The sequence below is a fragment of the Lolium rigidum genome, chromosome 4 (assembly GCF_022539505.1).
Source record: "Lolium rigidum isolate FL_2022 chromosome 4, APGP_CSIRO_Lrig_0.1, whole genome shotgun sequence".
Classification (NCBI taxonomy): domain Eukaryota; kingdom Viridiplantae; phylum Streptophyta; class Magnoliopsida; order Poales; family Poaceae; genus Lolium; species Lolium rigidum.
Window position 1 is genome coordinate 280,504,661 of NC_061511.1, and position 15,155 is coordinate 280,519,815.

Below are 15,155 nucleotides of genomic sequence, written 5' to 3' on the forward strand. Positions count from 1 at the left end.
CGCCAGGTGTGCGTCTCCGCGGACGCTCGGCCAGTCGCGGAAACTGTCCGCTTTGTGTGCATCCGGGCCCGGTCGGCAGTGAGTAGGTAAGCAAAAGATTTTTTTCATTACTAATTATTCGCCAAAAGGACCATCTTTACACAGATGGTTAGTCGAGTTAACCTAAAACTACAACGACCGTACCTACTCGCCGTCGCGCGGCCTACAACGGCCTCAGTTACTCGCAGTCGCGCGCCCTACTACTGGCCGCCGGAAGGGCCGGCGCCGTCGTCAAAGCGGGAGCGCTTTGCGCAATCCGCGCGCCGCGCACGCCGGCGAACGGACATCTCGTCCTGCCGCCTACGGCGTTCGAGGGCCTCGGACAGGGCGCTGTCCCACAGGGCCTCCGCCTGGGCCAACGCCACCTGGGTAGCCGCCACCTCCGTTCGCCTGGACCGCTGCCTGGATCGCCGCCACGTCGGAGATGAAGCGGTCCCTGTCCCTAGCCGCCGCCGCCACCGCTTCGTTCAGCGATGGCGACCTCCAGCGGCCCGCGCGGGAGAAGGGCCCCTACGCTGGAGCGAGTACAGGTCAGAGACGCTTGTTATCCGCGCACATCGTTGTTGTCAATGTATCCGCGCACACTCTCAAAGCGAGTCCCTACCCGAGATACAATCGCACACCGATACTATTTCGTTCGATTTTGTGCATGACCCGGATGCTTACCTTGGTGTCGAAGGGTATCCTCGAACACTATCAAAATAATCCTAGTAACCACTCCCATCCATTAGTATCTTTGCGTGCACCGAAAGTAACCGAGAATTCCCGCAGTAACAACGTGATCCAACGCTTGATATCCGCGCACATCGTTGTTGTCAAGGTATCCTCACACAATCTTAAAGAGTCCCTACCCGAGATACACTCGCACACCGATACTATTTCGCTCGATTTGTGCATGACCCGTATGCTTACCTTGGTGTCGAAAGGTATCCTCGAACACTATCAAAACAATCCTAGTAACCACTCCCATCCATTAGTATCTTTGCGTGCAACAAAAGTAACCGAAATCTCCTCAATAACAACGTGATCCGACGCTTGTTATCCGTGCACATCGTTGTTGTCAAGGTATATGCGCACGCTCTCAAAGCGATCCCTACCCGAGATACTACTGCCACCGATACTTTTTTGTTCGATATGTGCATGATCCGGATGCATACCTTGGTGTCGAAAGGTATCCTCGAACACTATCAAAACGATCCTAGTAACCACTCCCATCCATTAGCATCTTAGCGTGCAACGAAAGTAACCGAAATCTCCGCAATAACAGCTTGATCCGATGCTTATCCGCCCACAGCGTTGCTGTCAAGGTATCCGCGCACGCTCTCAATAGCGATCCTACCCGAGATAATATCGCCCGCCGATACTATTCGTTCGATATGTGCATGACCCGGATGATTACCTTGGTGTCGAAAGGTATCCTCGAACACTATAAAAACGATCCTAGTAACCACTCCCATCCATTAGTATCTTTGTGTGCATCGAAAGTAACCGAGAATTCCCGCAGTAACAACGTGATCCGACGCTTGATATCCGCGCACATCGTTGTTGTCAAGGTATCCTCACACAATCTTAAAGAGTCCCTACCCGAGATACAATCGCACACCGATACTATTTCGCTCGATTTGTGCATGACCCGGATGCTTACCTTGGTGTCGAAAGGTATCCTCGAACACTATCAAAACAATCCTAGTAACCACTCCCATCCATTAGTATCTTTGGTGCAACAAAATTAACCGAAATCTCCTCAATAACAACGTGATCCGACGCTTGTTATTCGTGCACATCGTTGTTGTCAAGGTATCCGCGCACGCTCTCAAAGCGATCCCTACCCGAGATACTACTGCCCACCGATACTTTTTCGTTCGATATGTGCATGATCCGGATGCATACCTTTGTGTCGAAAGGTATCATCGAACGCTATCAAAACGATCCTAGTAACCACTCCCATCCATTAGTATCTTTGCGTGCAACGAAAGTAACTGAAATCTCCGCAATACCAGCTTGATCTGACGCTTGATATCCGCGCATAGCGTTGCTGTCAAGCTATCCGCGCACGCTCTCAATAGCGATCCTACCCGAGATAATATCTCCCGCCGATACTATTCGTTTGATATGTGGACGACCCGGATGCTTATCTTGGTGTCGAAAGGTATCCTCGAACACTATCAAAACGATCCTAGTAACCACTCCCATCCATTAGTATCTTTGCGTGCAACGAAAGTAACCAAAATCTCTGCAATAACAACGTGATCCGACGCTTGATATCCGTGCACATCGTTGTTGTCAAGGTATCCTCACACAATCTTAAAGAGTCCCTACCCGAGATACAATCGCACACCGATACTATTTCGTTCGATATGTGCATGACCCGGATGCTTACCTTGGTGTCGAAAGGGATCCTCGAACACTATCAAAACAATCCTAGTAACCACTCCCATCCATTAGTATCTTTGCGTGCAACGAAAGTAACAGAAATCTCCACAATAACAACGTGATCTGACGCTAGGTATCCGCACACATCGTTGTAGTCAAGGTATCCGCGCACACTCTCAAAGCGATCCCTACCCGATATACTACTGCCCACCGATACTTTTTCGTTCGATATGTGCGTGATCCGGATGCGTACCTTGGTGTCGAAAGGTATCCTCGAACACTATCAAAACGATCCTAGTAACCACTCCCATCCATTAGTATCTTTGCGTGCAACGAAAGTAACCGAAATCTCCGCAATAACAGCTTGATCCGACGCTTGGTATCCGCGCACAACATTGCTGTCAAGGTATCCGCGCACGCTCTCAATAGCGATCCCACCCGAGATAATATCGCCCGCCGATACTATTCGTTCGATATGTGCATGACCCGGATGCTTACCTTGGTGTCGAAAGGTATCCTCGAACACTATCAAAACGATTCTAGTAACCACTCCCATCCCATTAGTATCTTAGCGCGCAACGAAAGTAACCGAAATCTCCGCAATAACAACGTGATCCGACGCTTGATATCCGCGCACATCGTTGTTGTCAAGGTATCCGCGCGCAATCTCAAAGCGATCCCTACCCGAGATACAGTAGACCGCCGATAGTATTCGTTCGATATGTGCATGACCCGGATGCTTACCTTGTTGTCGAATGGTATCACCTAACACTACCAAAACGATCCTAGAAAACACTTTCGTTCGTTAGTATCTTATATCGTGCAACGAAAGTAACCGGAATCTCCGCAATAAGAACGTGATCCGGCGCTTGATATCCGCGCACATCGTTGATGTCAAGGTATCCGCACACACTCTCAAAGCGATCCTATCCGAGATACTACCGCCGGCCGATACTATCCGTTCGATATGTGCATGACCCGGAATCTTACCTTGTTGTCGAATGGTATCACCGAACTCTACCGAAACGATCCTAGGAATCACTTTCGTCTATCAAAACGATCCTAGTAACCACTCCCATCCATTAGTATCTGTGCGTGCAACGAAAGTAACCGAAATCTCCGCAATAACAACGTGATCCGAAGCTTGATATCCGCGCATAGCGTTGCTGTCAAGGTATCCGCGCACGCTCCCAATAGCGATTCTACCCGAGATAATATCTCCCGCCGATACTATTCGTTCGATATGTGGATGACCTGGATGCTTACCTTGGTGTCGAAAGGTATCCTCGAACACTATCAAAATGATCCTAGTAACCACTCCCATCCATTAGTATCTTTGCGTGCAACGAAAGTAACCAAAATCTCTGCAATAACAACGTGATCCGACGCTTGATATCCACGCACATCGTTGTTGTCAAGGTATCCTCACACAATCTTAAAGAGTCCCTACCCGAGATACAATCGCACACCGATACTATTTCGTTCGATATGTGCATGACCCAGATGCTTACCTTGGTGTCGAAAGGGATCCTCGAACACTATCAAAACAATCCTAGTAACCACTCCCATCCATTAGTATCTTTGCGTGCAACGAAAGTAACAGAAATCTCCGCAATAACAACGTGATATAACGCTAGGTATCCGCGCACATCGTTGTAGTCAAGGTATCCGCGCACACTCTCAAAGCGATCCCTACCCGATATACTACTGCCCACCGATACTTTTTCGTTCGATATGTGCGTGATCCGGATGCGTACCTTGGTGTCGAAAGGTATCCTCGAACACTATCAAAACGATCCTAGTAACCACTCCCATCCATTAGTATCTTTGCGTGCAACGAAAGTAACTTAAATCTCCGCAATAACAGCTTGATCCGACGCTTGATATCCGCGCACAGCGTTGCTGTCAAGGTACCCGCGCACGCTCTCAATAGCGATCCTACCCGAGATAATATCGCCCGCCGATACTATTCGTTCGATATGTGCATGACCCGGATGCTTACCTTGGTGTCGAAAGGTATCCTCGAACACTATCAAAACGATTCTAGTAACCAGTCCCATCCCATTAGTATCTTAGCGCGCAACGAAAGTAACCGAAATCTCCGCAATAACAACGTGATCCGACGCTTGATATCTGCGCACATCGTTGTTGTCAAGGTATCCGCGCACAATCTCAAAGCGATCCCTACCCGAGATACGATGAGACCGCCGATAGTATTCGTTCGATATGTGCATGACCCGGATGCTTACCTTGTTGTCGAATGGTATCACCTAACACTACCAAAACGATCCTAGAAAACACTTTCGTTCGTTAGTATCTTATATCGTGCAACGAAAGTAACCGGAATCTCCGCAATAAGAACGTGATCCGGCGCTTGATATCCGCGCACATCGTTGATGTCAAGGTATCCGCACACACTCTCAAAGCGATCCTACCCGAGATACTACCGCCCGCCGATACTATCCGTTCGATATGTGCATGACCCGGAATCTTACCTTGTTGTCGAATGGTATCACCGAACACTACCGAAACGATCCTAGGAATCACTTTCGTCTATCAAAACGATCCTAGAACCACTCCCATCCATTAGTATCTCCGCAATAACAACGTGATCCGGCGCTTGATATCCGCGCACGTCCATGTTGTCAAGGTATCCACGCACACTCTCAAAGCGATCCTACCCCGAGGTAGTACTGCCCGCCGATACTATTCGTTCGATATGTGCATGACCCGGATACTTACCTTGTGGTCGAATGGTATCACCGAACACTACCAAAGCTATCCTAGCAACCACTTTCATCCATTAGTATCTTTGCGTGCACCGAAAGTAACCGAGAATTCCCGCAGTAACAACGTGATCCGCTACTTGACACATGGTAGCATTTAACCGAAATCTCCGCAATAACAACGTGATCCGACGCTTGATATCCGACGCACATCGTTATTGTCAAGGTATCCCCACACAATCTCAAAGAGTTCCGACCCGAGATACAAATCGCACACCGATACTATTTCATTCGATATGTGCATGACCCGGATGCTTACCTTGGTGTCGAAAGGTATCCTCGAGCACTATCCAAACAATCCTAGTAACCACTCCCATCCATTAGTATCTTTGCGTGCAACGAAAGTAATCGGAATCTCCGCAATAACAACGTGATCGGACGCTTGTTATCCGCGCACATCGTTGTTGTCAATGTATCCGCGCACACTCTCAAAGCGACCCCCTATCCGAGATACTACTGCACACCGATACTTTTTCGTTCGATATGTGCATGATCCGGATGCATACCTTGGTGTCGAAAGGTATCCTCGAACACTATCAAAACGATCCTAGTAACCACTCCCATCCATTAGTATCTTTACGTGCGACGAAAGTAACCAAGATCTCCGCAATAACAATGTGATCCGACGCTTGATATCCGCGCACATCGTTGTTGTCAAGGTATCCTCACACAATCTTAAAGAGTCCCTACCCGAGATACAATCGCACACCGCTACTATTTCGTTTGATTTTGTACATGACCCGGATGCTTACCTTGGTGTCGAAAGGTATCCTCGAACACTATCAAAATAATCATAGTAACCACTCCCAATCTCCCATGAGTAAATGTTGTAAAAATCAAATGCTTCAGGCAGCGAATCAAACTCCATCCCTAACTCTGGTTCAATTATAGCGTCCGAGTGCTTGTCCCTGCATCTCCTCATAGCTTTCTCTAGTGCACTCTTCCTCCCTGAACTCGCGGGCCTGGAATCGGGAATTTCTCCACGGCGGAACCTGTATACAAAATGGAAGTCGAATCAGGCCAGCAGCTGACAACTGATTAAGTAGTTAATGGGGAATGTATTTTGGGGAAAACAAAGCTGTCCTTCGGCTAACATACCAGGCACATTCCTTGGCCATGCACATATATCTTATAATGAGTAAAGCATGTTCATATCAACTAATACCTACGGGCCTGGATTGTGGGGAACGAAATATAGTCCAGTTTTGAATTTTGTATGCCACAACTAAAAAAATACAACAGCTCCACTAAGCAAAAAATACAAAGCTACACTCTTGAACCAACAGCAATAAAAAAAGTATCCCATTGATACAGCCATGATCCTTGGGTGTCACAACCAATCAGCGGCTGAATTAGCATACCACATAAAGGCAGTTAGCCGGCAAATCATTAGCATGGATTCTAAAACTTTTGAACATAAAAAATAATAATATACACTAACAAGATCAACAAGACACAATGAACATAACATAACAATGTGCAAAACTACTTTCGTAAAAAGTTGTGCAGAAACTAAACTTTGATGTTGTCCTGAATTTATGTATCTGGTCACTTTAATTTCAGGAGGTTGTCTGTGGACATACGAAAGTGTTACTTTTAGAACTTGCAAGTCTGACTTTGGTTCTTCAAGAGTGTCTACTGTTCCAATAAGTTGTTTCCAAGCATTTTAGGTTTTGTCATGACTAAATTGACACCTAATTTTATGGGTGAGTGCTGGTTATGTCATACTCCTGTTTACACCTTTGCCCGTACATGTATATAGCGCACATTTATGGAGCTGCACCCAGATATACACTACTGACATTTACGGAGTCGTATGCAGTAAAAACAGTTTGGAAACGCTATAACAACCATCAGGGGTTCGCGAAAAAGGATATAACAACCATGTAATACACAGTACTGCCAGGTAAGATACTCTAACAATACCAAGGAAGTACATCTCATGTACAAATCAAGAAAACAATTATTACGTGCATGAAATGAGCTTCTGCATACTGCTGTAAGATAGAGCCTGAATCTTGTTCGCACGAGAGATAATAGGCTAACATTACTCAGATATCGCCAAAATCTCTGTCAGAAACTAAGAACGTCGACTCCACCGCTAACATATGTACACAGACTTATAATTCAGTATGCAGATGTGAAAGAATGGCACTTATCAACGATTTTCAATTCTCTGCCAAAACTGGAGTAGTTTCAGGCATCGAAATGAAACGAGCTTCTGCATGGAATGAGCTTCTGCATACTACTGTAAGATAGATACTGAAACTTGTTCGCACGAGAGATAATAGGCTAAGTACACTCACATATTTATAAGTCTCTGTCAGGCACTAAAAAATATGAAACTTGTCAACGATTTTCAGTTATCTGCCCAAACTTGTCAACGATTCGACTAAGCTTTTCCGATAACTACATGATAAATTATACAGCTACAAGAAGTAAACAAGTTCTTTGGAAGTGTAGCATAGTAACCAACGCTATATGTATTAAGTTCTGCCTGAGGTGGTGCAGAACAGGCTATTCTGAAAGTGTCACTGTTTTTTGCTGTCGAAACTGCAACTCAAATGTCTGAACTCCGTTCCCATGATTCTTTGGTTGCATCTCACCTTAGTTATATGAAAAACTCATATTCGATCTGAATTGTTTATATATTAGAGGTGTTACCTCTCACTTTGGTTGCATCTCACTCTGGTTTGAATCTCACTTTAGTTATATGAAAATCTCAGATTCTGAAAGTGTTTATATATTACAGGTGTTACATTTCAGTTTTAAACACATTCAGGACATATGTTTGCATACTGCTGTTTTGCGTCCAATTTTTATTAACCACTAGCGTCTTTGTTGGCTAAATTCGTAAATGATATGCGATGATAAGATCATATCATATCATGTAGATCATATCAAGTTAGACAGCTTGAATCAAATGAACGATGAAGCACGATCAAGAATCGCCTTGCTAAGGAAGCCCTGTAGTTGATCAGTAAAGAGACCCATACACCCAGACCCATACACTAGGGATTTCTCACTGTCTGCAAAACCATCACCCAGAAATCTATATCTCACCATGTTGGCTCAAACAAATTCTGCATACTACTGTAAGATAGATACTGAAACTTGTTCGCACGAGAGATAATAGGCTAAGTACACTCACATATTTATAAGTCTCTGTCAGGCACTAAAAAATATGAAACTTGTCAACGATTTTCAGTTATCTGCCCAAACTTGTCTCCGATTCAACTAAGCCTTTCCGATAACTCCATGATAAATTATACAGCTACAAGAAGTAAACATGTCTCGTTTATGGCAGGAATAATGAAGCAAGAATTTCGGGCGACTGACCTCTGCTTCCAGGTGCGCTCTGATGGAGGGGACTCGGTTGAGGTCGGCATATGAGTATCAGCCGGCAACGGTGATTCATTATGCAACTCTGGCAATGACCCCAACCATTCTGGTGAGGGAGGGGACTCGACGGCATCGGGGATTGGCTCGTTGCTGCAGACTCCGTCCTCCCCGAAACCGGCGTCCTCTGGAACAGAGGATCCCTCGCTCAGGTCAGAACCCAAGCTGGACGGAGAGGTTCGGGCGCTTGTCTCGGAAGAATGGATCGGAAAGCTCGGAAACCAATCAGGCGTAAACTCGATCCCTGGCCCAGATAATCTGGTACAAAAGTGGACAAAATCAATTCGAAGGGATGCGCGCAAGACGTCGGGGGAGAGGGGGATGGGGCGGGATTTGATGGACTAACCTGATGAGCAGGTCGGTGAACCCCTCCGATTGTCCGTCAATCATCATGTATTAGCGTCCCTGGACGGCTTGAATCTTCCAGATGCGGCGAGGGGCGAGGTCAGCCGGCCGGCGGAGGATAGAGGAAGAGGATGGGATCGGTGGAGATTCAAATTTGAATTGGGATGGGGTGGGGCAGCGGATGGGGGGTCCGGGCAGGTCAATCCCGTCGCCGTACGTGCTGGAGACAGGAAGGACGGCGAGGACGAGCCGGACGCCATGTATCCGCCGACGAACTGTCCTTCGGCGCCGTGCGTATTGCTACCTCGCCTAGGCGTATCCGCCCGGTTGTAGTGGTCAAACGGCTGTCCGTGTGGGACCGGTTGCGCGAATCTCCAGCAAACGGGTCGGTCTGGATTAGGTCCTGGCGCCATAAGGTCCTGACGTTTGATTTACCGCGCTTATTGCTGTTTCTGTCACGCGCGCGCCTACACTCGATCGATGCAACCCCACGTGCGTCCTATGTTTCTCTCACGCGCGCGCCGGCCGGGCCGGTTCCTACAAAAATTGAGGGTTTGCGTATACGCGCCCTCCAACTATGAGTCCAACTCCAAAGTTCCATACTCCGTATTATTTTTAGAAAGTCAAACTATATCAAGTTTGACTAAGTTTTTACAAAAATCATTTACATGCAAAATACAAAGTCAATATCATGATATTAAAATATATTTTTATATAATATCTACAAAATATTATATTTACTGATATATATTCTTCTAAAAGTTTAGTTAAACTTTACTTGGTTTAAATTTCAAAAAATAAAAAACTTAAGCTTTAAGATGAAGGTAGTGGATTTCATAGTCAAAATCCGGTTACTCGTTCCCAGGGAACACGGAGGACAACCATAACAAATGACTTGTCTATTTCACTCCCAGATTAAACTTGGTTTTAATTAATGAATGGTGTAAATAGTGAACATGGCGTTTTGTTGTTGGGTTAATTTGATAGAGACGCCACTATAATTTTCTCGTATTAGAGAAACACCATTGCAATTTTCAATTTTCGAAACATGCCACTACAATTCTCTCTACTTTTGTTAGATGCCATTAAGTCCACTTAACAGACAGATACTAGCCATTATACACTTTATGATACTTGTTTGCCTTTCTCAAATCATCTCAACTATCTCCCTTCCCTTGGTGGTTGTTGTGATGTCTTTGATATGGTTGTGGTTGAAGTTCTTCCATATACAATAAGATAAATTTGAGCCTTTGTCCGTGCTATAAAGCAAATATCTTTCTCTATTTCTTTTGTATATATCTTGTGTGTGCATGTTTCTTTGTGGATAAATATCTTCATGATGTTGTCCACTTATAGAAACTTATATACATGAGAGATGATACATATCCTTTTGATATCCCTCTTTGTTGGAGTCCATTCTTTTTACTCTTGTCTACTTCTTTGATGGCTCCGCAAAGAATTTGGTTATGCGTGCTCATTTTATCCAATTTTCATCTTCATGCACTCATATTTGGTTTTGGTACAAGCTTTGATTTTATTTGCTTCTTATTAAGCTTATGTTTCTTATTGGTTTTCATTTTATATTTTTATTTCAATCTTGGGTGATGTATGTTTATGCTTAGCAACATCATTCATTGAAGACTATGATGATGCTCAATGATCATCCTTGTATTAGTCTTATAATATGCTTTGTCATGCCTCTCACACATTCTTTTGGTTGAGCATTATCTTATATTGCCTCTTACTTGATGCTCAACCATTTGTTATTCCAAGTGATGCTTAATCTCTTCTATGATCTCTTGCAAATGTTTGTGTTTTAAATGGCAATGAGGAGTGAGGATTCCATGTTGTGCACCTTGTATTCAAATATAATATTATACATGTGCACGTACCTTTGGGAGCTTCCTCGTTCTATTTAAAACATTCATGTGTGGCTATCATAAATCCTTATTTCACTTGGTACCTTTTGCCTTGAGTGATCATGCGGGAGTTATGATTCCATGTTTGTGCACCTTATTTTTCAATCCAAATTGTTCATTTTGTGCACAAACCGTGGGGAGTTTCCGCATATTTCTTAGAGCGTTCTTCTTGATCTTATCATAATATCTTTAACTTGATTCGTTTGTTCAATTGATTGTTTGCTTCATTTGTTGAAGCTTCTTCACCTTCTTATTCTTTTTCAATATTTGATCCTCAATATAGTTTGATTCCCCCTGAGTATTCGTCAATGAATAAGTGCATTTGATTTCACTCAACATATGAGAAATTCACATCTTATGGAGGAACTCTCACTATATTGGCCTTTGAAACCTTTCGTCCATTTCGGCAATCGATGCCAATGGGGGAGAAGTTTGAAGGGTTTAATGGAATTGCTTTTGTTTTTTCTTAAGCATTTGCCTTTCATGCCTTGCATTTGTTGATTTGCATGGTTGAATGTTTAGAGCATACTCCGCTAGGCTTTAATTGCCGATATATGTAATGAAGTTCAATTTCATTCACAGATGAATATATTATGGGGTAGTTTGTTCTAAATATTCAACTTGGGTTGTTCACTAAATTCCTTATTTAAACCCTCTCAAAGAAATTGTCATCAATTACCAAAATGGTGGAGATTGAAAGGACATGGAGCACCCATGTGTGGTTTTGGTAATTGATGACAATCCCTATGGACTAATGGTTGTATTAAGATTTTATCTTAGGTCGTGTCCATAGGCAATGCCTGAGCCATATGTTGGTCTCAAGGTTGCAAGATGAAGAAGATCGAGCACAATGAAGAAGACGGTGTCGAAGAGAGATGAAGGCGGTGTATAAGATGAAGAGGGATGAAGACCGTGGAGAAGATATGAAGACAGTGGCGTGTATATTGATGAAGATGGCGTAGAAGATGGATGAAGACGGTGGTGTGTATGTTGGAGGAAGATGGTGGCATGTACAATGATGAAGAGGGTGAAGATGGAGCTTGCCGACTCGTGTGGAATGCACAAGGTCAAGGTTTGCGCTCGGTACGATAGTTGGTCGCATCATCGGAGAGAGCTCTAACCTTGCATGCATTGCATCGTGTTTCTTGATTGTTGATTGTTTCTTATTCATGTGATGTTTTAGAGCTTGTGTTCATTCTCATGACAAGCTCTAGCTCATCGAAAACGGATTGCGGATGCATCTCATGTTGCGTGTTCGAGTTGGATGATTTTTCCGGTTTACCGTATTGAGAGGTTGCACATCTATATTCATAAGAAAATCATCCATCACTCATTTGGATGTTTTCACCATGCGTGGACGCAGATCTTGTCGTCATGTTTCTAGCAAAATTGGTTTCACCTCATTTGGTGTTTTTTACTGTGAGTTGTTGCATTTCTAGTATCGCAGTGTTTATTAAAAAAAGGAAAAATGGGTGGTACTACCAGGCCAGTATCGGTAGGGCATCCGCAAACCCTCGAGCCCAGGCCGGTACCGGACCGCTACCCGGGCCGGTAGTACCGGCCAGCCCGTTCCCCACCTTCTTCTTCCCAGCTCACAGCCCAGCTCCAAAGCCTCCTTCTCGATGTGGGCCGCCGCCCGCAAAGCCCACGGTCGGTATGCCCCGCTTGCCTGCTCTCCACCTGGTCTGATGCCCTTATTCTCAAAAAAAAAAAACCTGGTCCGCTGCCGAGCCCGTAGTGGGCCGCTGCGCCCTCATCGGCCCAGCTGCCTCGCCCGCCGTGTGCAGTCATCCTTCACCCCCGACCGGCCCAGCTCGCCATCCGCTCGCCCCATGCCAGCCCAGCAGCCGCTCGCCTGCGGGGGAGCCAACGATCGGGCAATCCCTATTTGACGCTTTTTGCGTCCATTAGCCAGCAAACGCATATGCCTCCCACCGCTAAAACCTCTAAACGGGCTGGCCCAACAGGAATATTGCGTCCTGGTTTGTTCCGGCTTTAGGAAAGTTCCAGAACCTTGCGGTCTGGTTTTGGGGTGGTTTTCTGTTTTGTTTAAGCCAGTTTTCTCCAGTTTTTTCGATTTTCCGGTTTTCTATTTACTTTTTTTTTGTTTTGCTCCGTTTCTTTTCACGATATGAACGTTATTTAAAATGTGAACAATTTTCGAATTTCAATAATGTTTTAAAATACGAACATTTTAAAAACTAAACACTTTTCAAATTCGAACAGTTTTTCAAAAAAAAATCAACTTTGAACATTTTTCAAAATACGAACAATATACAAATCTGAACAATTTCTCAAAAATTATATACTTTTTAAATTGAGCTTCTTTTAATCCGAACAAATTTTCAAAATCTGAATGTTTTTCAAAGCTGAACATTTTTCAGAATACAAACAATTTACAAATCTAAACAATTTCTAAAAATCTGAACTTTTTAAAATTGATTTTTTAGTCCGAACAAATTTTCAAACTGAATGTTTCCCAAATATGAACATTTTTTAAATTTTGAAATATTTTCAAAATCTCTTTTTTTGAATTCCGAACATTTTTCAAAATCTAAACATTTTTTAAATTAGAAATTTCGAAATCTGAATATTTCATTTTTGCTAAATATTTCAAAGTTGAACAAAAAAATGAGAAAGAAAACTACTCCGTAGATGTTTTGCAAGAGCAACAGAAAATGATGTACGTATAGAACACGGGCACCGGGCAGAACGAGCTAGTGCTAATGGGCCAGCCCATGGAAAACGACACTTTACGCGCTGCGTCCGTAATGGACGCAACAAGCGCCGAATAGGATCTCCCCAACGATCGTGGGGCACGCTCGATCCGTTGACCCGCGGAAGAGATTCCTGCTCGATCCCGCGCGTGGCGCCAGGCGTGCTATGATGATGATGCTGCTGTTGCTGCTGCTGCTGCTGCCACGCGCCTGCTACCTGCTACCGCATGCGGCATGCCGTGCTGCTACTGCTGTTCCTCTCTTGCTGCATGATTCAGATTTGCTTTGATTTTGCTCTGCATAGTAATACCGGCTTTGATCAACTTTTTGCGTGAGTTGTAGTACCGCTTCGACAACGGGTAGTACCGGTTGTGCGCGAATCTGACCGTTTTTCAACCCCAACAGTCATATTTCTAGGCCCCTATTTATACCTCTGTTCCACCTCCGTTCAAGGTAGCTCTTCCGCATATATTCTCTCTCCTCCATTGTTGATCTTGAAGAGCTTGATCTTTTTGGGGAAAGGAGAGAGGAGATCTAGATCTAGTGAAAGATCGAGATGTCGCCTAGAGGGGGAGGGTGAATAGGCGATTACAAACTCTTGCGGATTTGTCTTGTAAGAATGCGGAATTAAACTATCGTTTAGTTTACAAGCGCAAACCCTAAATATGCTAAGCTCAACTAAGTATAACAATAGCAACTAGAGCTAAGCAAGATAGGCACAAGATATATGTAGCACAAGTGATAGCAAGATATATGTACTTCAAGCACGATGGCTATCACAAGGAAAGAGAGCTCGGGTATAGAAATAACCGAGGCACGCGGAGACGAGGATGTATTCCCGTGTTCCCTTGCTTTGCAACAAGGTACGTCACGTTTGGAGGAGTGAAGGTCCCACGAAGGATTCCCCGCGCCACGAAGGCTCACCCTATTCTCCGAACCACACCCACGAAGGATAATGGCCCTTTCCTTATGGTTAGCTTTTCCACCGCTCCGGAGATGGCAAGCTCCACAACCACTTCACAAGCTCCACGAAGGAGAAGCCCGGGCCCCTTCACAATCTTCCACGAAGAGATCACCGGGATACCAACCAAGCCAACTAGGAGGTCACCCTCCAAGAGTAACAAGCTCACGGTCTCTTACTCGAACAAATCGTGGTGGAGAGCTCAACACTATGCAATGATGCAAAGCAAGAACACCGGAGGTGTTCAAGTCCTTCACACTCAAATCCCACCAAAGCAATGAATGCTAGGATGAGATTGGAGAGGAGGAACAAGGGGGAAAGTCAACCAAAGACTCCAAGATCTAGATCCCAAGAGATTCCCTCACCTAGAGAAGAAACGGTTTGGTGGAAGTGTAGATCTAGATCTCCTCTCTCAAATCCTCAAGTATGAGCAAAAATGGTTGGAGGAATCAAGGGAGAGAGCAACTTCTTCAAATGCAACAATGGAGGTGAGAGAAAGGAGAAGAAGTTGTTGCTCAAGGTGGAAGAAGGGCTATTTATAGTCTAAGGAGAAAAATAACCGTTGGGGAGAAAACCGGGTGAAAATCGGATAAAAAACGAGTTGAAAAAGAGCCCA

The 15,155-nt window shown here is 44.5% G+C and overlaps 1 protein-coding gene across 1 annotated transcript; it reads right to left on the reverse strand.

Annotated features, from left to right (window-relative positions):
- Positions 1-5,769: 5,769 nt before the first annotated feature.
- LOC124705399 lies at positions 5,770-9,231 on the reverse strand. The gene is made up of 3 exons (XM_047237128.1): positions 8,944-9,231; positions 8,538-8,855; positions 5,770-6,190 (listed from the first exon to the last, which is right to left on the reverse strand). Exons 1-3 carry the CDS (start codon positions 8,988-8,990, stop codon positions 5,947-5,949), a joined length of 609 nt encoding a protein of 202 aa, XP_047093084.1. The 5' UTR covers positions 8,991-9,231; the 3' UTR covers positions 5,770-5,946.
- Positions 9,232-15,155: the final 5,924 nt, after the last annotated feature.